This window comes from Crinia signifera, chromosome 2 (assembly GCF_055691185.1).
Source record: "Crinia signifera chromosome 2, ASM5569118v1, whole genome shotgun sequence".
NCBI lineage: Eukaryota > Metazoa > Chordata > Amphibia > Anura > Myobatrachidae > Crinia > Crinia signifera.
In genome coordinates, this window is record NC_139218.1 from 78,189,764 (window position 1) to 78,212,176 (window position 22,413).

The window sequence follows — 22,413 nt, forward strand, 5'->3', positions numbered from 1 at the left end:
TGCCGTTTGTAACATGGAGGGGATGGCTGTGTATAATGTAATATGGCGCTGTGTGGGAAAGCTGACAACATCCCAGCTCTGGAATCCCAACTGGCAACCTGAACACCAAGGCCTTAATCCAGACACCAGCGAATATGCCAGTCCGGAATCTCAACAGCCGGTATCCCAACGGTAAGTATGCCGCGGGTGTCTTGCGTTGGGGGGAGTTAAGTTTATGCACTAGGTGTGACAGGGTTAGGGTTGTGGAGGAAGGTAAGGGTTAGGTTGCGGGCAGGGGGGAGTAGTAGTACGTTTATTTATAAGGCGCCACAAGGTGTCCGCAGCGCCGTACATAGCAAACAAAAAACAAGTTACAAGGTAACGTACAGGGTGTGTTGAAAAATACAGTATAAATAGGGGTATAGCTGGTAGAACTAAAATCAGCATCAGTTCAAAATTAGGTGTCAAAATTGTCGAGGAGACTGAAGATGAAGTAGAGGAAGGGAAGAACAGGACAGGAGCACAGGTGAGGTAAAGAGGTAGGGTGAGTACGTGAGGAAGGAGGGCTCTACTCATAAGAGTTAACATACTAAAAGGAGGTGGGTGGACAAAAACGAAAAACAATAGGATAAGTAGGAACGGATGGGAAAGGAGGCATGATAGGAGGATCAAAAGAGGTTAGGAGGAGGGATAGGCTAGTCGAAAAAAGTGGGTTTTGAGGGAGCGCTTGAAAGAGGTAAGGGAATCAGAAAGCCTGATGGGTGGCGGGAGGTTGTTCCAGTGCAGGGGGGCAGCGCGAGAGAAGTCTTGGACACGGGAGTGGAGGAGGTGATTAGGTGAGAGGTCAGTCGGCGGTCAGCGATGGAGTAAAGAGGATGGGAGGGAGTGTGGATAGAGATCAGTGAAGAGAGGTAAGGAGCGGTGGAGGAGGAGAGAGCCTTGTAGGTGGTGGTGAGGAGTTTAAAGAGAACTCTGAAAGGAATGGGGAGCCAGTGAAGAGATAGACAGAGGGGGGAGGCGGAGGTAGAGTGGCGGGAGAGGAAGATGAGCCTAGCAGCGTTAAGAATGGATTGGAGAGGTGCGAGGCGGGTGAGAGGTAGCCCAGAGAGAAGGATGTTGCAGTAGGTGGGAGATGACAACAGAGAATGAGAATTTTGGTCGTGTCAGTGGAGACGAATGGTCTGATGCGTGAGATGTTGCGTAGGTGAAAGCGGCAAGACTGTGAGAGAGCACGAATGTGGGGGTGAAAGAGAGGGAGGAGTCAATGATGACACCGAGGCAGCGCGTGTGGTCGGTGGAGGTGATCTCGGTTTCACCAATGCTGATGGAGATTGTGGGAGAAGAGGGGGTGTTCGGGGGATGGAAGATTAGAAATTCAGTTTTAGCCATGTTTAGTTTCAGGAAGCGTTGGGTCATCCAGGCTGAGATGGCCGTGAGGCATTTCGGAGACCTTGGACAGGAGTGATGGGGATAGGTCGGGGGAGGAGAGATAGATTAGGGTATCATCAGCATAAAGGTGGTAATGGAAACCATAGGAGCTGATGAGGGTGCCCAGGGAGGTGGTGTAGAGGGAGAAGAGGAGAGGGCCAAGGACTGACCCTTGGGGAACACTGATTGGCTGCGGGGTAGTAGGAGAGGAGGAGCTCGGATTGGAGACGGAGAAGGAGCGATCGGAGAGGTATGAGGTGAACCAGGAGAAGACCGTGCCAGTGATGCCAAAGGAGCGGAGGGTGTTGAGCAGGAGAGGGTGGTCAACAGTATCAAAGGCAGCCGACAGCTGGATGAGGATAGAGAAGAGGCCTTTGGATTTAGCCGATATTAGATCGTTAGTGACTTTGGTCAGGGCAGTTTCAGTGGAATGTAAAGGGCGGAACCCGGATTGGAGGGGGTCTAGAATGGAGTTAGCAGTAAGGTGGCTTAGGAGACGATTATAGGTCAGACGTTCTAGGAGCTTGGAGGCAAAAGGGAGGAGGGAGATGGGCCTGTAGTTGGATGGAGAGTTGGGGTCCAGATTTGTTTTTTTGAGAATTGGGGAGACAAGAGCCTGTTTGAAGGAGGAAGGGAAGATCCCAGAGGATAGGGAAAGATTAAAGAGGTGAGCCAGGTGAGAGCAGACTGACGGACTGAGACGACGGATACTATTGGAGGGGATAGGATCGAGCGGGCAGGTGGAGGGAGAAGCGGATTGAAGGATAGAGTGGACTTCAGCGGCAGTGGTGGGGTAAAATGAGGACAGGGGTTGGAAGGAGGGGAGTGGAGATGTAGGAGGGGAGAAGGGAGAGGGTGAGGTCATGGCAGCAGCGATGGCAGTCCTGAGAGAGGAGATTTTGGTTGAAAAGTAGGTAGCAAAATCAGCGGCTACGATGGAGGATGGAAGAGCTGGAGGAGGGGGGGAGAGCAAGGAGTTGAAGGTGGCGAAGAGCCTGCGGGGGTTGTATGATTGGGAAAGGATGAGGGACTTAAAGTAGGATTCCTTGGCCAGAGCAAGGGCAGAGCTGAAGGAGGAAAGAATGAATTTGAAATGGAGATAATCCGCGAGGGAGCGTGATTTCTTCCAGAAGCGCTCAGCAGTGCGAGAGCACTTTTTAAGGAATCGGGTGATAGGCGAGTGCCACGGTTGGGGGTTGGAGCATCAAAGGGGGATAGAGGAGGGAGGGCAGGCAGAGTCCAATGCTGAAGATAGGGTGTCATTATAGAGGGAGGCGGCGAGGTTCGGGCAGGACATGATGGCGATTGGGGCGAGAAGAGGACACAGCGTTTTTGAGAAGGCAGCAAGATCAAGTGTGTTGACGTTATGCCGTGAGACAATGCGCTTGGGAGGGGGGGGTGGGAGAGGGGGAAACAGTGAGGGAGAAGGAGATGTGGTGATGGTCAGAAAGAGGAAAAGCCGAGATAGTGTAGTCAGTAAGGGAACAAGAGCAAGAGAAGACGAGATCGAGGGAGTGTCCTTGGATGTGGGTGGGAGAGGTAGTCCACTGAGATAGGCCAAGAGAGGAGCAGAGAGAGAGGAGTTTGGAGGTGCCAGGATCAGCAGGGTTATCCAAGGGGATGTTAAAGTCACCAAGAATGACAGATGGCAGGTCAGAGGAGAGGAAGTGTGGAAGCCAGGTGGCGAAGTTGTCAAGAAATTGGGAGATAGGGCCAGGGGGGCGGTAGATTGCAGCGACACAGAGGTGGTAGGGGTAGTATAGACGGATAGAGTGAGACTCAAAGGAGGAGAAAAGAGAGAGGGTTCAGGGTGAATGACACTGTGGGTGCATGAGGCTAAGAGGAGAAAACCCATGCCGCCACCTTGGCGACCGTCAGGCCTGGGAGTGTGAGAGAAAGAGAGGCCACCGTAGGAGAGAGCAGCTGGAGAGACAGAATCAGAGGTGGAGAGCCAGGTCTCGGTGATAGCAAGGAGGTGGAATGCGCTAGAGATGAAAAGGTCATGGATGGCAGGGAGTTTGTTGCAGATGGATCTGGCGTTCCATAGTGCACAGGTAAGAGGGGGGGGGGTGGGTTGTGTTTTTATGTGGATAAGGTTTTTGGGATTGCAGAAGCGAGGGGGGGGGGTCATTGGGAGGGGGGGGGGTGTGGGGGCGAGTGGTCAGGATAGGTATGAGATGGGAGGGGGGAGGAGTGGTAGGAGAAAATGAAGTTGAGAGATTAACAGCCATGAGGACCAGAGGTGAGAGGGTAGGTTAGTGAAAGCAGACAGAGAGCAGGGATTTGGGAGGACAGACGGCGTCTGTAGTAGATTTGCGAGGATGTGGTAGAAAACAGAGGGCCTTATTTTGGTTCATTCTTTCTGACAAAATCCTTCTTAGATGGGCAAAACCATGTGCACTGCAGGTGGGGCAGATGTAACTTGTGCATACCTTTATACCTTCACCTACAGCCGGCCGCCAGCCTCCTTTCCCATCCCAACTTCACCATCCGGCGACGTGCGTTACAGGACGCCTTACGATGAGGTCACAGACCCGGCGACCAGTGGATCCCCACTTCCGGGTTTCGGCGGAGTGGGTTACTGGGCAACACCTAACAAAGTGGAATACATTAACAAAAATTAACACACATGGTTATGAGACAGTCAGCACCCATGGAGACGGAAATAAGTAAATTGACACAGGTTATTTGTTCAAATGTTTTCGATGCTTTAATGCATCGTCATCAGGACAAAGTGCAATGTCTCATATTCTACTAGGTACTTGTTTCCTAGCACGGCGCCCACGATATTAAGTTGTATGGCATCTCATGCGATTTTAAATTGTATAAGCACCCTAATGGGTGCTTACATTGTGAAATGAACCCCCACGCCACCCCCAGTATGGATGTTAACCCGAAGCACGGCGAGCGCAGCGAGGCCCCAAGGGGTGGCGGTACGCGTCCTCCGACCTTTTCATACCCCCACTATCCACGTTGGCATGGAGTTGATTTTATACAGTGAGGCGAGCGCAGCAAGCCCTGCGAGGGGACGCGCATTACTTCACAGGTATACCGCGTGCGCTCGCCACGCTTCTGGCTCGGTGGCTCGCTGCGCTCACCACACTATTTAAAATCGACTCCACGCTGACATGGATAGTGGGGGTATGAAAAGATCGGAGGACGCGTACTGCCGCCGCTCGCCACGCTTCGGGTTGGCGTTGATAGTACGGGTGGCGTGGGGGTGATTTTAACATTGTAAGCACCTATTACAATGCTTATACAATTATTTATCTTATAGTGGGCACATTTAACATTAAAAACACCCATTAGGATGCTTATACAATTAAAAATCGTATAGCATTGTATATGCCATAGAATTCGATGGTATACAATTTAAAATTGTATAACATCGGCTAACATCGCATCGTATCGCATACCATCGTATGCCTTATGGTATGCGATGCGATGGGCGCCGTGCTAGGAAACAAGTACCTTCTATTGATTTGTCTGCACCGGGGCAAGCTATTTGGTTGAGTGGAGTGCTACCTTCTTGCATTGTTCATATAATATATATATATACTAGGTGATTCATCGCGCCCTACGGGCGCTCTTCACACCGTCGTAAGGGGCTGCGCCCCCTTAATTTGTGAACGTTTGTATATGAGAAATATGGTTAGAATTGTATGAAAGATGCCCTGTATTGCAACTTAGGTGTCCGCGAATCGCGGGAGGGGGGGGTCGCGGAGGGTGCCGCGAATTGCAGGAGGGGGGGTCGCGGGGGGTGCCGCGAATTGCAGGAGGGGGGGTTGTGGGGGGGTGGATGCTGCGAATCGCGGGAGGGGAGGGATTGCAGAGAATCGCGGGAGGGGGGTCGCGGGGTGGGTTGCAGCAAATCGCGGGAGGGGGGTTACGGGGGCGGGGGTTGCGGCGAATCATGGTAGGGGGGGTCGCGGGGGGTGTGCCGTGAATCACGGGAGGGGGGGTCATGGGGTGGGGTGCCGAGAATCGCGGGGGGGTGTGTGTGTGCCGGTTGCGGGGGGGGGGGGGGGGTGGGGGTTGCGGGGGGGGGGGGGTGTGACGCGAATCGCCACAAGAAAAAATCAACACAGTAAGGTCAACACATGTAAATGTTGACATAAGTGTGGCACTTTATTGGTGTCCATGTCGACACATGAGAATGAATATGAAAACATTCAAAAAATGAAAAAAAAAACTTCAAAAACTCATGTCAACCTTTTTCATTGTCGACCATAGCCATGTCAGTGTTTTCCATGTGCAATTTAATTCTGGAGCTGCCGCGAATCGCGGGGGGGGTGCCGCGAATTGCGGGAGGGGGGGTCGCGGGGGTGGGTGTCGCGAATCGCGGGAGGGGGGGTTACGGGGCGGGGGTTGCGGCGAATCATGGGAGGGGGGGTCGCGGGGGTGTGCCGTGAATCACGGGAGGGGGGGTCACGGGGTGGGGTGCCGAGAATCGCGGGGGAGGTGTGTGTGTGTGTGCCGTGAATCGCGGGAGTGGGGGTTGTGGGGGGGGGGTGTGACGCAAATCGCCACAAGAAAAAATCAACACAGAAAGGTCAACACATGTAAATGTTGACATAAGTGTGGCACTTCATTGGTGTCCATGTCGACACATGAGAATGAATATGAAAATATTCAAAAAATGAAAAAAAAAAAAACTTCAAAAACTCATGTCAACCTTTTTCATTGTCGACCATAGCCATGTCAGTGTTTTCCATGTGCAATTTAATTCTGGAGCTGCCGCGAATCACGGGGGGTGCCGCGAATTGCGGGAGGGGGGGGGCGCGGGGTTGGGTGCCGCGAATCGCGGGAGGGCGGGGTTCACAGGGGTTCCGGTGGGGGTTTGCCGCGAATTGCGGGAGCTGGGGGGTCACGGGGGGTGCCGCGAATCGCGGGAGGGGGGGTTGCGGGGGGGTGTGACGCGAATCGCCACAAAAAAAAATCAACACAGAAAGGTCAACACATGTAAATGTTGACATAAGTGTGCCACTTCATTGGTGTCCATGTTGACACATGACAATGAATATGAAAACATTCCAAAAATGAAATAAATCTTCAAAAACTCATGTCAACCTTTTTCATTGTCGACCATAGCCGTGCCAGTGTTTTGCATGTGCCATTTAATCCTGGGGCTGCCGCGAATCGCGGGGGGTGCCGCGATTTGCGGGAGGGGAGGGGTTGCGGGGGGTGGGTGCCGCGAATCGCGGGAGAGCGGGGTTCATGGGGGTTCCGGTGGGGGGTTGCCGCGAATTGCGGGAGTGGGGGGTCGCGGGGGGGTGCCGGGGTGCCGCGAATCGCCGGAGGGGGGGTTGCAGGGGTGTGACACGAATCGCCACAAGAAAAAAATCAACACAGAAAGGTCAACACATGTAAATGTTGACATAAGTGTGCCACTACATTGGTGTCCATGTCGACACATGACAATGAATATGAAAAAATTAAAAAAGTTAAAAATAAATCTTCAAAAACTCATGTCAACCTTTTTCATTGTCGACCATAGCCATGTCAGTGTTTTGCATGTGCCATTTAATTCTGGGGCTGCTGCGATTTGCGGGGGGGGGGGGGTGCCGCGAATCGCAGGGTCGCAGGGGGGGTGCCGCCAATCGTGCAAGGGGGGGTCGCGGGGGGGTTCTTTTTGCCGCGAATCGCGGGAGGGAGGTCGCGCGGGGGGGTGTTTTTTCTGCGATTCGCGGGAGGGGGGGGTCGCGGGGTGGTGGTTATGCCGCGAATTGCGGGAGGGGGGGGTCTTTTTGCAGCGAATCGCGGGAGGGGGGGTCGCGGGGGTGTTTTTGCTGCGAATCGCGGTAGGGGGGGGTCACGGGGGAGCGGGTGTTTTTGCCGCGAATCGCGGGAGGGGGGGCGTGGTTTTGCCGCAAATCGCGGGAGGGGGGCGCTCACCTGGTGGCTGTGGAGTAGCAGTGCTGGGCAACATGGGAAGGCAGTGGGTGTCTTTCACTGTCTGTGGGCTCACTGGGCTGGTTCTCTGTCACATACCTCCCAACATGACCCTCTCCAGGAGGGACACAATGCTCTGTTTCTAGACTTTCCCTTAATGTATGATTGCCATCACCTGTTTTAAACAGGTTAATTTCTCAGAAAGGTGTTCAGCACAGATGAAGGCAATCACACATTAAGAGGAAAGTCCAGGAACAGAGCGTTATAGACACAGACACCCACTTTGAGTGACAGATGTAGCCAAATATATAGGAGATGGAAAATGCACAGGTGTATCAGTCCAGCGCTAATTTGCAGTCCTCACAGCCAGCTAACAATGGGTTAAGGCAGACCCTTTTCAAAGGTACACTAAGTCCCAATCCGGACTGCAGCTCACTCCGCAAGATTCCAGGACCCCAGGAATCAGACAACAATCTGCAGAAACATAACAACAGAGGAGCGCTCCATAGTGTAAAACTGATTTTTTAATAAGCATAAAATTGCTCCGGTGCAGTCAAGGTCGACTCGTACCAGAAATAAAACAGGTGTGGGCTGGGTACCACAAGGCGTATAATAACAAAGACCAGGCTTATCTCCTACCACCTCCGGGGCGCTGCGGACACGATCGGTATCCCGTCGGGCTCACACAAAGTGGGAGACGGCGTTCCGAGAGTCCTAGCAGGAACAGATGAGGCAGGGGAGACCCGGCGTACAAACAGGCTGACCTCACCAAGCCCCGCCCTAACGCGTTTCATATATGAACTTCGTCAGAGGGCGTGGCTGGTGACCGGCAGCTCTGTGTTTAAGACAGAAAGTGGCGACCAATAGGAGAGTGTTTAGCACATGTGGGCGTGAATAATTCACGTACTGATTGCTATACCACATAGGCTTTTTACATACAAAGTTTTCAACAGAAAATTGAGCGATTAGTTAAAAAGCATATACATACAAGTCCGCATATGTTGCTTTGACAGGGGCGGATTGGGATTAAAAACCAGCCCGGGAAATTTCTCAAAGCAGCCCTAACTGGGGTGGGATCTCGTGGAGGGGCGTAGTCAGCCAAGGGGGATTCTCACTCCTCATATATAACCCCCCCCCCCCTCTCCTGGCTGACCATACCCTTCATGAGATTTCCCCACCACAGTTATGATGCAGACCAGGGTGTATGAAAAATTAGGGGGGGGGGGCTCAATGGGGGTGTGTAGTAGCTACTAACCTGACATTCCTGTGGTTGAAAGGAGCCTGCTTTTTGGGGAGATGCTTCGGTCCAATTTACCTCATGTCACCACACTCCGGCTCTAGATATCTCCAGCGGGGACCTCTGGCTCCTGGGATCCTTTTCATGCAGCTTTAACACCTTCCTGGGTGAACTGACACCTCTTTCACACATCCACACAGGCCTCCGTCTTGCTGTTTCCCAGGCAGTCCATCTTGCTCCACTGCAGAGGCGGATCCAGAACAAAATGGAAGGGAAGAGTGAGTGTGGCTTCATAACAAGAGGTGTGGCCCCAAACTGAATGCAATATTTGTATGATGAGGAGAGTGATGCATTGGTGAGGCATAGGGTGACAGGAAAGGGTGATGGGGAGATGCAGGGAGAAACAGTGGGTGACAGAGAGAGAGAGTGGGAGATGGAGAGGTAGTGATTGACACACATAGATGCAGGGGAGAGCAAGTGGGTGACAGAGAGCATGAGAGAAAGAGGCAGTGTTTGATGGCAGGTAATGAGTCACGTTAGGGAACCGGTGATTGGAAGTGTGTGATGCCAAGAGGAGGCAGTGGGTGATGTAGAGGTAACGGTAAGCATGCATGGGTGAGGGAGTTAGTGCAGAGAGGTAGTGGTGAGCATGCAGAGGTGAGGGAGGCAGTGCAGAGAGGAAGGGGTGTGAATGCAGTGGGAGGGAGGTAGTGCGGAGAGGTAGGGGTGAGTATGCAGGGGGAGAGAGGTAGTGCAGAGAGGTAGGAGTAAGGTAGTGCGGAGAGGTAGTGGTGAGAATGCAGTGGGAGAGAGGTAGTGCAGAGAGGTAGGGGTGAGCATGCAAGGGGAGGGGGTAGTGCGGAGAGGTAGGGGTGAGCATGCAGGGGGAGAGAGGTAGTGCAGAGAGGTAGGGGTGAGCATGCAGGGGGAGAGGTAGTGCAGAAAGGTTAGGGGTGAGTATGCAGGGGGAGAGAGAGGTAGTGCGGAGAGGTAGGGGTGTGTATGCAGGGGGAGGGGGGTAGTGTGGAGAGGTAGTGGTGAGTATGCAGGGGGAGAGAGGTAGTGCAGAGAGGTAGGGGTGAGCATTCAGGGGGAGAGAGGTAGTGCGGAGAGGTAGGGGTGAGTATGCAGTGGTCAGGGTGGCAGTGATGGCTGTAAGGGTTAAGCATGCAGAGTGCTTGTTTGTACTTACCACAGGCACGTCTTTCAGCATCTTCTGCATCCAGTACTCTCTCCTTCTGCCTGTCTGATGTCCATGCCGCCGGGACCAGGGTTCATGGGCTCCTGATCATGCACACTGCTGCTGCTGGGCCCCCAATAGTGCCATTTATACATAGAATGCCTCCATAGTGACACACGCATAATATCCCCCGTAGTGCTACATGAATAATGCCCCCGTAGTGCCCCCCGCATAATGCCCCCCATAGTGCCACCAGCATAATGCCCCTCATAGAGCCACATGCATGATTCCCCCCAAAGTGCCACATACATATATGCCCCCATAGTGTAACATACACATATGCCCCCATGGTGCCACACACATGCCACATGCATAACCCCCCCCCCATAGTGCTCCATACTTATATAACCCCATAGTGCCACAAATTCATATGCCCCCATAGTGCTGCATACATAATGCCCCCCAGTGCAGCAGCCTAATGTATACTGCTGCCTCTCACAGACACAGCTGGGGCAGAGGAAGAAGAGAGGGGATGGAGCTGCCTGCAGCTGGCCGTGTGGAGGGGAGACCTAGATGGCCCGGGCGGTGGGGGAAGCGAGGTGCTGCCGGGCGGAAGGGGAACAGAGTAGACCGAGCTCAAGCTGCCGTGCGGAGGGGGCGGAGCTTCTGCAGCTGGGCGGAGGGGAACCAGGAGATGCTGTAGTTCCGCCCCTGCTGCCGTGCTGTGGAGATCGAAACAGAGCCGTGAGCTGTCACTCACGAGCTCCGCAAAGGCCCATGGGAGGTGCTGTGCGCTGCCAAGCATGCACAGCAGCCCTCCCGCGGCCATGTTGGATTTGGGCAATGCGCTGCGGCCGCTAACCGCTGTTGTGCGGTCCGCGGCCCAGCAAGCCCAGGGGGGAGCACTGTCGGCCCTGTTTTAATAAGTTATGGGCCGGCCCACCGGGAAATGGCCCGGTTTCCCGCCGGGCCAATCCGCCTCTGTGCTTTGATGTACATATTAGAGATGCAAACATTTTTATAACAACGTCCATAGTATCAGCGGTCTGTATTGTATTCACTAACGAGACCGGCTGGCCATAGATGGACAGGAGCTAATTAACCCCTCACTTGCTGGCACAATATACATGTACATTTTATGGATAATTTCGCTACATCGTAAGACTTAGCAATACATGGAAAGAACAAACTTTACATGTAAAATAAATGTAAGAACAAAAAACATGTAAAAAGAAGGAAATTGGAAAAATTTGTTGCGAGTGCTACAGACCATAAGATCTGGAGATTGTCCAATATCGCAAAAAAAACTTTTTTTTTTTTTTTTTACAATCAACTAAATAGATCATATTAAATTTCAAAGGACATACATACAAAAGAGGCACAGAGATACAGGTATACATAAGATAGGAACCACATAGTACAACGTGCAGAATAATAATTACTCCTAAATGTGGTCCCTAATAGGATCAATATAAAATATGGATCCACCATTATATATATTATAGCTTAAGGGTTCTACAAAATATATATTACATAAATTTCAAGTTAATACATGCAAACCCAGGCTAAATAGTAAAGAGCAATTTAGAGGAGATTTTTTTTTTAAATTATTATTATTATTAGAGGGAAATTTGAGAGGCTATGTATTTATAAAGGGTGTAATCTCATAGCCCTCATTCAGGCCAGCCGGGGTGAGGGTATTTAGAGTAAGAATCCAATAGGTTTCCCGTCTAAGGAGAGCTCGCTCCCTGTCCCCCCCTCTTTTATTAATCGGCACCATCTCCAAACCTCTAACTTTAAGGCCAGCAGGGTTACAGTTGTGGGTATTTTTAAAGTGTCTGGGGACACTGTGGTTGGTAATTCCATGTTTGATGTTTCTCACATGTTCTAAAATACGGGTTTTTAAAAAACGCTTCGTTTTACCCACATATTTGTAACCACACGGGCATATTAACAAATAGACCACAAAAGTCGAATTACAGTTAATGAAATGGCCCACTGAGAACATGTTACCATTTTGTCCCTCAAAGGTAGATCCCTTTTGTATTAGTGGACAAATTTTGCACCTGCCACAGGGGAAGCAGCCCTTCAAAGCAAGAAAAGATGAAGCAGTTGACACCTCATTAGAGGGCACTTGATCAAGTTGGCTTTTTGCGACCCATGATCTAATGGTCTTGGCCCTTGTATAAACAATTTTGGGGGCTTCGTCCAGCAAAGGCCCCAACAAAGGATCGCATTTTAAAACATGCCAATGTTTTTTGAGCATTCTAGAAATTTTGCGCTCCTCATCATTGTATTTTGTTATGAATATGCAATCATTTCTATTTTTTGTATCATCTTTTCTTTCCTTGTATTGCAGGACAGTACTTCTTTCTGCCTCTCTTGCCCTGTTAAGTGCCAAATCCACCACTTTGGTGGGATAGCCTCGTTCTCTGAACCTTTGTGTGTATATAGAGGCTTGTTTATCAAACATCTCAAGGTTTGTACAGTTCCTGCGTAAACGCATGAACTGTGAATATGGGATGTTGTCCCTCCATGGCTTGGAGTGGCAGCTCTCATACTCTAGATAGCTGTTGCTATCAACACTCTTGAAAAAGGTGCATGTTTCCACTTTATGGTTATGGGGAAAATTTTCAACACTAAGGACCAAGCCCAGAAATTCAATTTTTACAGGCTGAAAATTCGAAGTGAATTTTAAATTAAACACATTGATGTTGAGTTCAGTCATAAACTGATTAAATTCACATTCATCACCCCTCCAAATCAGGATTATATCATCGATAAATCTTCGAAAAAAAATTATTTTATGGGCCCATGCCCCCATAAGCAACAAGGATTCCCACTCTCCCATATACAGATTAGCCAGACTTGGGGCTCAGATCGTCCCCATCGCCGTCCCCCAAGTCTGGATAAACCACTCCCCCAAAAACTCAAAATAGTTGTGAGTTAACACAAACCTCAAACAATCACATACAAATTCATTAGTTTCAGGCAGAATATTAGGATCACGCTCTAGAACCCCTTTGATGGCAGCGATCCCTTTTTCATGGGGTATCGCGGTGTATAGGGACTGGACATCAATCGATGCCCAGCATAGACCTTCTTCCCATACAATCTTACTAATAAGCTGTAAAGTGTGGGTGGAATCTCTAATATAGGTATTTAGTTTGGAAACATAAGGTTTAATTATTTCATCTATATATTCGGATACCCTGGATGTCAAGGACCCAATCCCGGCCACTATAGGCCTACCTGGAGGCTTATCTAAGCCTTTATGAATCTTAGGCAGATGATAAAATGTAGCCAGATTGGGCGTACGATTTAAGAGATACCTATATTCATTGAGGCATAGAACTTTAGAATCCAATCCCTTTTTAAGGAGATTTTCCAAATTTATGATAAAGTTGGGAGTGGGGTCAGCATCAAGTTTTTTATAGGAAGTGGAGTCACCCAGGAGTCGGTAAGCCTCTGCCACATAGGCCTCCCGATCCAAAATAACCACACACCCCCCCTTTATCCGCACTTTTAATTACAATATTAGTATCTGATAAGTTTTTTAAGGCTTCGAACTCTATTTTTGTAAGGTTTTTCTGGGAGTGGCCAGATTTTTTATCAAATTTAAGGTGGTCAATTTCTTTTTTAACCAAGTCTGAGAAAAGTTCAATATGTGGGCCTCTCGACTCCACCGGATAGTATGTGGATTTTGGCTTTAAATTAGTCAGAGGTTCCACCCCAGACTGGCTATTGGATTCATTCCAGTTTTTAATCGGTGCATCAGCTATCCTGATGTAGTGATGCTTGAGGGTGAGTTTTCTGACATATAAATTAAGGTCTACATAGAGATCAAATTTTGTAGGGCCTGTTGAGGGTGCGAAAGATAGTCCCTTTTGAAGGACTCTTTGTTCTACTGGGGTTAGAGTTTTTTTAGATAGATTAAAGATTCCCTTGGGGACAGAATTCAATGAAGAGTTCTCATTTTTGATTCTCTTTCTGTGTAGTCCTGCTCCTCTTTCCCCTATGCGTCTTTTTAGACCTAGTGGGGTTCCCGCCGGTGGCAGATGTGGTTTGTGACCCTGTGCTGCTGGGCCCTGGTCTAAAAAATTGGGATTACTGTCTATATTGTCAGAACCCAATCTCTCATAACGATTCCTATGTATGAACCCATTTGGATCCCTTTCCTGATATCTGTTGTTTTTATAGGAGTTATTAGGACGATTACCATAGTAGTCTGGTTTCCTTCTCTTATTATTATGGTAGTTTACTTCCCGCCAGTTGTTACTTCTACTACGATGGTATGTTTGTTGGGGGGTTTGGGGGTCCGCATATTCATTTCTGCGGCCTCGATCATTATAGCTACCATAAATTTGGGGGTCGGTCTTTTTACGTTTAATATGCCAGGACCAGTGCTTAAAGTGGTCCAAGGGAGGTGGTGGAACTCACCCCTCTAGACCCACCCTTGTGGGCCACACCCCTAGCACCTCCCACCTGGCAGAAGCCACGCCCATATCCACGCCCCTTTAAGTATATTCATTGTTTACCCATTTGCTATTGGACTTTAAATTATATCCACGCAGAAGGAGGATCAGCTGTTCTTTTATTTTTACAAATAACATACGTTTTTGACCATTTAAGATACAATAGAGAAAATTGTACTTGAAATACCGTGAAACTTTGCTTTACATAACACTCCAATTAGTGCTATTAATAGGTTTCTCATTGGTAAATACAAATTAATCATATTGTATGTGCTAAACAGGATCTTACAAGGTCATATATTGTGTTAGTTTGTATATTTTCAATGCACTCATACCAGATTTAAGACTAACCACAATGAGTCTCTGATTTCCAGGTGACATAGTCCATTTGTGGTGGTAGTAGCCAATCCCTGGTGACATGGTGTTCTTTGGAGATTTCAGCCGCCAGAGGAAGGAGATGAGGAGTGGTCAAGCTGTTTAGTAAAGATGTTGAAGAAGCTGAAAATAAAGAGAACAGTGTATGTTAGTTAACCTGTATGGCTTTAGAGGAATTTACATGGACAACACAAATACAGATACTTACCCATAATGATTCTTTGAGTCCCAGATTATAGAGTCTTTTGATGGTGCTTGGTCATTTGCAAAGTGAGGAGGTCGTAATACAGTTGGCCTTAATGTGTGAAGGTCTTTTGATGGTGGTTGCCATTCCCTGGCGACCGAGTCCTAACATGGTGTTCTTTGGAGATTTCAGCCGCCAGAGGAAGGAGATGAGGAGTGGTCAAGCTGTTTAGTAAAGATGTTGAAGAAGCTGAAAATAAAGAGAACAGTGTATGTTAGTTAACCTGTATGGCTTTAGAGGAATTTACATGGACAACACAAATACAGATACTTACCCATAATGATTCTTTGAGTCCCAGATTATAGAGTCTTTTGATGGTGCTTGGTCATTTGCAAAGTGAGGAGGTCGTAATACAGTTGGCCTTAATGTGTGAAGGTCTTTTGATGGTGGTTGCCATTCCCTGGTGACCGAGTCCTAACATGGTGTTCTTTGGAGATTTCAGCCGCCAGAGGAAGGAGATGAGGAGTGGTCAAGCTGTTTAGTAAAGATGTTGAAGAAGCTGAAAATAAAGAGAACAGTGTATGTTAGTTAACCTGTATGGCTTTAGAGGAATTTACATGGACAACACAAATACAGATACTTACCCATAATGATTCTTTGAGTCCCAGATTATAGAGTCTTTTGATGGTGCTTGGTCATTTGCAAAGTGAGGAGGTCGTAATACAGTTGGCCTTAATGTGTGAAGGTCTTTTGATGGTGGTTGCCATTCCCTGGCGACCGAGTCCTAACATGGTGTTCTTTGGAGATTTCAGCCGCCAGAGGAAGGAGATGAGGAGTGGTCAAGCTGTTTAGTAAAGATGTTGAAGAAGCTGAAAATAAAGAGAACAGTGTATGTTAGTTAACCTGTATGGCTTTAGAGGAATTTACATGGACAACACAAATACAGATACTTACCCATAATGATTCTTTGAGTCCCAGATTATAGAGTCTTTTGATGGTGCTTGGTCATTTGCAAAGTGAGGAGGTCGTAATACAGTTGGCCTTAATGTGTGAAGGTCTTTTGATGGTGGTTGCCATTCCCTGGTGACCGAGTCCTAACATGGTGTTCTTTGGAGATTTCAGCCGCCAGAGGAAGGAGATGAGGAGTGGTCAAGCTGTTTAGTAAAGATGTTGAAGAAGCTGAAAATAAAGAGAACAGTGTATGTTAGTTAACCTGTATGGCTTTAGAGGAATTTACATGGACAACACAAATACAGATACTTACCCATAATGATTCTTTGAGTCCCAGATTATAGAGTCTTTTGATGGTGCTTGGTCATTTGCAAAGTGAGGAGGTCGTAATACAGTTGGCCTTAATGTGTGAAGGTCTTTTGATGGTGGTTGCCATTCCCTGGTGACCGAGTCCTAACATGGTGTTCTTTGGAGATTTCAGCCGCCAGAGGAAGGAGATGAGGAGTGGTCAAGCTGTTTAGTAAAGATGTTGAAGAAGCTGAAAATAAAGAGAACAGTGTATGTTAGTTAACCTGTATGGCTTTAGAGGAATTTACATGGACAACACAAATACAGATACTTACCCATAATGATTCTTTGAGTCCCAGATTATAGAGTCTTTTGATGGTGCTTGGTCATTTGCAAAGTGAGGAGGTCGTAATACAGTTGGCCTTAATGTGTGAAGGTCTTTTGATGGTGGTTGCCATTCCCTGGTGACCGAGTCCTAACATGGTGTTCTTTGGAGATTTCAGCCGCCAGAGGAAGGAGATGAGGAGTGGTCAAGCTGTTTAGTAAAGATGTTGAAGAAGCTGAAAATAAAGAGAACAGTGTATGTTAGTTAACCTGTATGGCTTTAGAGGAATTTACATGGACAACACAAATACAGATACTTACCCATAATGATTCTTTGAGTCCCAGATTATAGAGTCTTTTGATGGTGCTTGGTCATTTGCAAAGTGAGGAGGTCGTAATACAGTTGGCCTTAATGTGTGAAGGTCTTTTGATGGTGGTTGCCATTCCCTGGTGACCGAGTCCTAACATGGTGTTCTTTGGAGATTTCAGCCGCCAGAGGAAGGAGATGAGGAGTGGTCAAGCTGTTTAGTAAAGATGTTGAAGAAGCTGAAAATAAAGAGAACAGTGTATGTTAGTTAACCTGTATGGCTTTAGAGGAATTTACATGGACAACACAAATACAGATACTTACCCATAATGATTCTTTGAATATCAGGTGACTTTAGTCATGATTGTGGTAGTTGCCATTTCCTGGTGAATGTGTCTTTTGATGTTGGTCGGTCATCGCCATTAGCAGGTGTGGTGTATTTTCATTGTGGTAATTGCCATTTTCAGTTGATTGTCTCTTTTGATGGTGGTTGGTTATTGCCATTTCCAGGTGACAGAGTCCTATCATTGAAATATCATGCCAAAGAGGCAGGAGGTGAGTGTACAATATAGCATGCAAAAGATGCACTTTAGCAAGTGAAATCAAAGTACATAAAGCAAAAATGCTAAATAATTCTCAACTGACCTATAACAAACGCCACAAGTGCTGGAAACTGGAGTGATCCTCTTTCCTCTGTCTTGCCATGCAAGTGTTTTGAAGTGCACTTCGTCTGCCTTTAGCTAACCAAGATTTTACATAAGGCACTGGATTCCATAAGTGAAGAGGAGGACCACATATGCTAATCATCATAAGTTCTGCTAGGTGAGAAATGGAAAGAGAACTCCTTATCTTCGTAGCGATTATGTTCATTACACTGAATCCTCTTTCACATTCTGCATTACTAACTGGCAAAGTTTGTACACATTGCAAAATTGGCAATAAATCTGATGGTACACTTTTGCCTCCATTGTCTTTGAAGTCTCGAAAAGCCATCTTTGTTTTTCCAAAGTTAATTTGGAAACGGTCACATAAGGTTTTCAACTCTTTTTCACCAAACTCTACTGGCAAGACATCAGGCCAGAAGTCATTGTAAAGAACTTTTACAAGTTTGTAAAAATTCATGTCTTCTGATGACAAACAGCGATTTTCAATATTTGCTTTTAGGCTAGCATAAAACTGCCCTCGTCTGATGGTTTTGACTTTAGCATTCTTAATAAGTTCTACTTCTTTGAAATATCCTCTTGCGATAGCTTCAGAAGCCTCATTTGAGAAAATTCCAGATACATTTTCAATGCGTGATTCAAAAACATGAACCTGCCTTACTAATAGCCTTTGAGCTTTTACCAAGTGAATGTTTCGGTCTTGTAAAGCAAGTGAAAGGTCACGAAGCTCTGACAGAGCATCACACATTAAGGCCAAATTCATAAGGAACTCCTCACTTTGCAATTGCCTACTCAAAGAGCCAAACTTTGTGCTTTCTTTAGTTTTGCTTTGCACCTGTTCTTGAAAATGCTTGAATAAGGCAGCATATGATCTCCATATAGCATAAACTGTTCTAAAGCTTGAGGCAACCCATCTAGTATCAAGCACACGACCTATGCTCATAAGAATATCATGGAGCTCTGCTGAACACCTTTTTAATTCTCTTAAATTCTTTGGAGAACGACTGTATAGTGCATACAGACTATCTACAAAAGACTGAAAGTGGTATATCTCGGTAAGATCCTTCACTGTATCTGCAACAGCTAACTCTATGCGGTGGTTTATGCAGTGCCAACTAATGAGTTTGGGAAATTCCTTACGTAGAATTGTGGCAACTCCAGACTTACAACCAAGCATTACTGCTGCTCCATCACTCCCTAAACCAACAAGAAGTTCTGACAAAAGGTTTTTAGATAAGCCATGCTTGCTCAGCGTGGTTAATAAGGAATCACAAATGCCCTGGGCTGTAGTACTATCAAGCTCAACCAAATCTAGGAAAAAAGTTGTAGGTTGGCAAGCTTCAGAACTATCACCTGACATTGCTGCCATCATTGCACGCACATATATAATCATTGTGGTTTTTTTAGACACACTTGTACTTTTATCAATCTGAATGCTTACTTTTGGTTTTAGGGTTACTATATTCTGAATGAGTCGCTTTCTCATTTCACATGAAATATGGCTAACTATATCTGTGCATACAACATTGCTCTGCAATATTTTTCCAAGATCACATCCATTGGCTTCCTGTAGATCAATTAACTGTGGATGATCTGTGTATGGACGGTTATTTTTGGCAACATGATAAGCTGTTCTGAAGACTCTAACAGTTGTTTCAATGTTCTCATTGTATTGTTTTGCAACTAACTCTGGTAAAATATTATCAGCTTGTTCATTTAAGATTTTAACTGCTGCCTCATGTGCTTTTGAAAGACGATGGTCATGAATCTTTTTTCTAAGAGATAACTGTTGTTTTGCTTTTGTGAAACCATATGGACCAACGCAGCTTGTTGCCCATTCTGTGGAAAGGCTTTTACTAAATCCCCTGAATGTTTCAGCTCCAGCTCCTAGTGTCTGAACTTTTGCACAAATTTCGCATCCCATTTTTCCATTTGCAATTCTTAGCCAGGAATATTTTTTTTTAAATAGTGATGCTTGCTCATCTGTCCAGCAATCGGGTATGCAGCCATCACCTTCACCTCTAACTTTTTTAGTATGATGTTCAACATCTGCAATCGCTATAAATTCAACACTGGAGACTATGTTACTTCCACTCGCAGCTGCTGAAGCACCATCGATCTCATCTTCACTGTCACTAATTTGAACGCTTTCTAGCTCTTTCACTTCCTTATTCACGGGTTTGAAGTAACTAAGTAAGTTTCTTTTCATTAGGAGTTTCTGATTAAATAGCTTGAGATAAATAATTTCTTCAAATTACTGTCTTTAGTCTACACAGGTCCTGGCCTAGGACAAAAATATATAGTCTTAGTAACACTGTACATGAAAATTACCAAAAAAACCCCAGTAGAACCCTGACTTACCTGCCTATCAAGAGCTGAAGCACAGTCAGTGGGATATCTGTCCAACTGTATGGTGAGGTGACACAAGTCGGGTGCGAGGTCTTGGATACCTTGTCCACTGAAGACTGCCTTTTCAGTACACACGTCCTGGCCTAGGAAAAAATATATAGTCTTAGTAACACTGTACATGAAAATTACGAAAAAAAAACCAGTAGAAGCCTGACTTACCTGCCTATCAAGAGCTGAAGCAAAGTCAGTGGGATGTCCGTCCAACTGTATGGTGAAGTGACACAAGTCGGGTGCGAGGTCTTGGATACCTTGTCCACTGAAGACTGCCTTTTCAGTACACACGTCTTGGCCTAGGACAAAAATATATAGTCTTAGTAACACTGTACATGAAAATTACCAAAAAAACCCCAGTAGAAGCCTGACTTACCTGCCTATCAAGAGCTGAAGCAAAGTCAGTGGGATGTCCGTCCAACTGTATGGTGAAGTGACACAAGTCGGGTGCGAGGTCTTATACCTTGTCCACTGAAGACTGCCTTTTCAGTACACACGTCCTGGCCTAGGAAAAAATATATAGTCTTAGTAACACTGTACATGAAAATTACGAAAAAAAAACCAGTAGAAGCCTGACTTACCTGCCTATCAAGAGCTGAAGCAAAGTCAGTGGGATGTCCGTCCAACTGTATGGTGAAGTGACACAAGTCGGGTGCGAGGTCTTGGATACCTTGTCCACTGAAGACTGCCTTTTCAGTACACACGTCCTGGCCTAGGACAAAAATATATAGTCTTAGTAACACTGTACATGAAAATTACCAAAATAACCCCCCATGTGCACTGCAGGTGGGGCAGATGTAACATGTGCAGAGAGAGTTCTTTTAGTGGCTTGTGCTGGTCTGTAAACAGATCTATTACAGATTTAATATTTTATTTATAAGGCTCCACAAGTGTATCGTAGCGCAGTACAAAGGAACAGTACAGGGAGACAAGCTTAACATTACAGTCAGGGCAGGCGACAGGGTGTTGGGGGGGTTCAAGGGGGGCACTTGTACGGGGCCCGACCACATTGATCAATGTACTGTACTACTAGGGGCTGGTGTCCAATGAAGGACACTGGGTCTTTTAGTATAGGAGAGCTATGAGTGAAATGCTTTGCTCATTGCTCACAATATGGAACTAAACACGCCCTTTGAGTGGCGCATGACAAGCCCCCTCAGTGGAGCGCTGTATAAAATTTTACTACCAACTATAATCTCCCTGAAACTAGTTTTCAAAAGCAGGCAAGTATGAATTACAGTAAGTTACTGCAGAAGGTCTTCACATCACATGTGTAGCCAGCAGACAGCACATACATGGCAGCATTGTGGAGGAACAGAGTGATGGGAGGAGTCTAATATACCATAACCCATCACATCACACGTGTAGTCAGCAGACAGCACATACATAGCAGCATTGTGGAGGCACAGAGTGATGGGAGGAGTCTAATATACCATAACCCATCACATGAGTAGTCAGCAGACAGCACATACATGGCAGCATTGTGGAGGCACAGAGTGATGGGAGGAGTCTGATATACCATAACCCATCACATCACATGTGTAGTCAGCAGACAGCACATACATGGCAGCATTGTGTACGCACAGAGTGATGGGAGGAGTCTACTATACCATAACCCATCACATCACACGTGTAGTCAGCAGACAGCACATACATGGCAGCATTGTGGAGGCACAGAGTGATGGGAGGAGTCTGATATACCATAACCCAGTGGTCTCCAACCTTTTTTGGGTCGGGAGCTAATCGCGACAAAATAAACCGCCCGAAGAGCTACTAAAGTAAAAAATGTTAAAAAATCTGCATAATATAAAAAAAAAAACACACTGCAATGCCCCAGACATAATATGGCACACACTGCAATGTCCAATATGTCACAAACATACCTCCCAACACTGTAGGTAGAGGAGAAGAGACATCTGACAAAATTAGAGGGTGCAGCTACTACCGTGGAACTCCTGCGAGGCTACATCCCCCATTTTTTCCGCTATGGGGGCATGGTCAGCTCTCTAAGAGCTGTAGCCACATGGGGTGCGGCCATGGAAAATGGGGGTGTGATACACATATGCCCTCAATAGTGCAGTGCCAGATACACATGACCCCAATAGTGCAGTCCGTGATACCCATTATAAATATGCCCCACACCGTGATGCTCCATTATACATATGCCACACACACAATGCCCATTATACATATGCCCAACAACGTGATACTCCGTTATACAAATGCCCCACACCGTGATGCTCATTACACATATGCCACACACCTTGATGCTCATTAATTAATAATCATCAAGGTATCTGGGGCATATGCCACACACATGATGCCCATTATACAAATGCCCCACAGCGTGAAGCTCATTATTAATGAGCATCAAGTGTGTGGCATCATGTGTGTGGCATATGCCCCACACACCTTGATGATTATTAATTAATGAGTATCAAGGTGTGGGGCATATGTTTAATGGGCATTATTTGTGTGGCATATGTTTAATGACTCATTAAACATATGTCATACACATGATTCCCATTATACCTCAAGCAGTAAACAGTTGCGCACACACAGTTTAAAAAAAAAAAAAATTACCTAACAGAGTTAAGCAGAGGCTGTGGCGTCGATAAGTGCGGCATGTTGGGGACGTCAGGAGGTCACACTGCCGTCAAGAGAGGAAGCGCTACGCGGCAGGAGGTCACTGCCGCCGCCAGGTCCAGAAACGCGGCATTAACTCACTTCC

At 46.9% G+C, this 22,413-nt stretch overlaps 1 protein-coding gene across 1 annotated transcript; it reads right to left on the minus strand.

The window, feature by feature from the left end:
- Window positions 1–16,784: 16,784 nt before the first annotated feature.
- LOC146058769 (E3 SUMO-protein ligase KIAA1586-like) lies at window positions 16,785–18,555 on the minus strand. The gene is made up of 3 exons (XM_083170999.1): window positions 17,266–18,555; window positions 16,945–17,141; window positions 16,785–16,859 (listed from the first exon to the last, which is right to left on the minus strand). Exon 1 carries the CDS (start codon window positions 18,457–18,459, stop codon window positions 17,266–17,268), a length of 1,194 nt encoding a protein of 397 aa, XP_083027125.1. The 5' UTR covers window positions 18,460–18,555; the 3' UTR covers window positions 16,785–16,859; window positions 16,945–17,141.
- Between the last annotated feature and the right edge of the window lie 3,858 nt (window positions 18,556–22,413).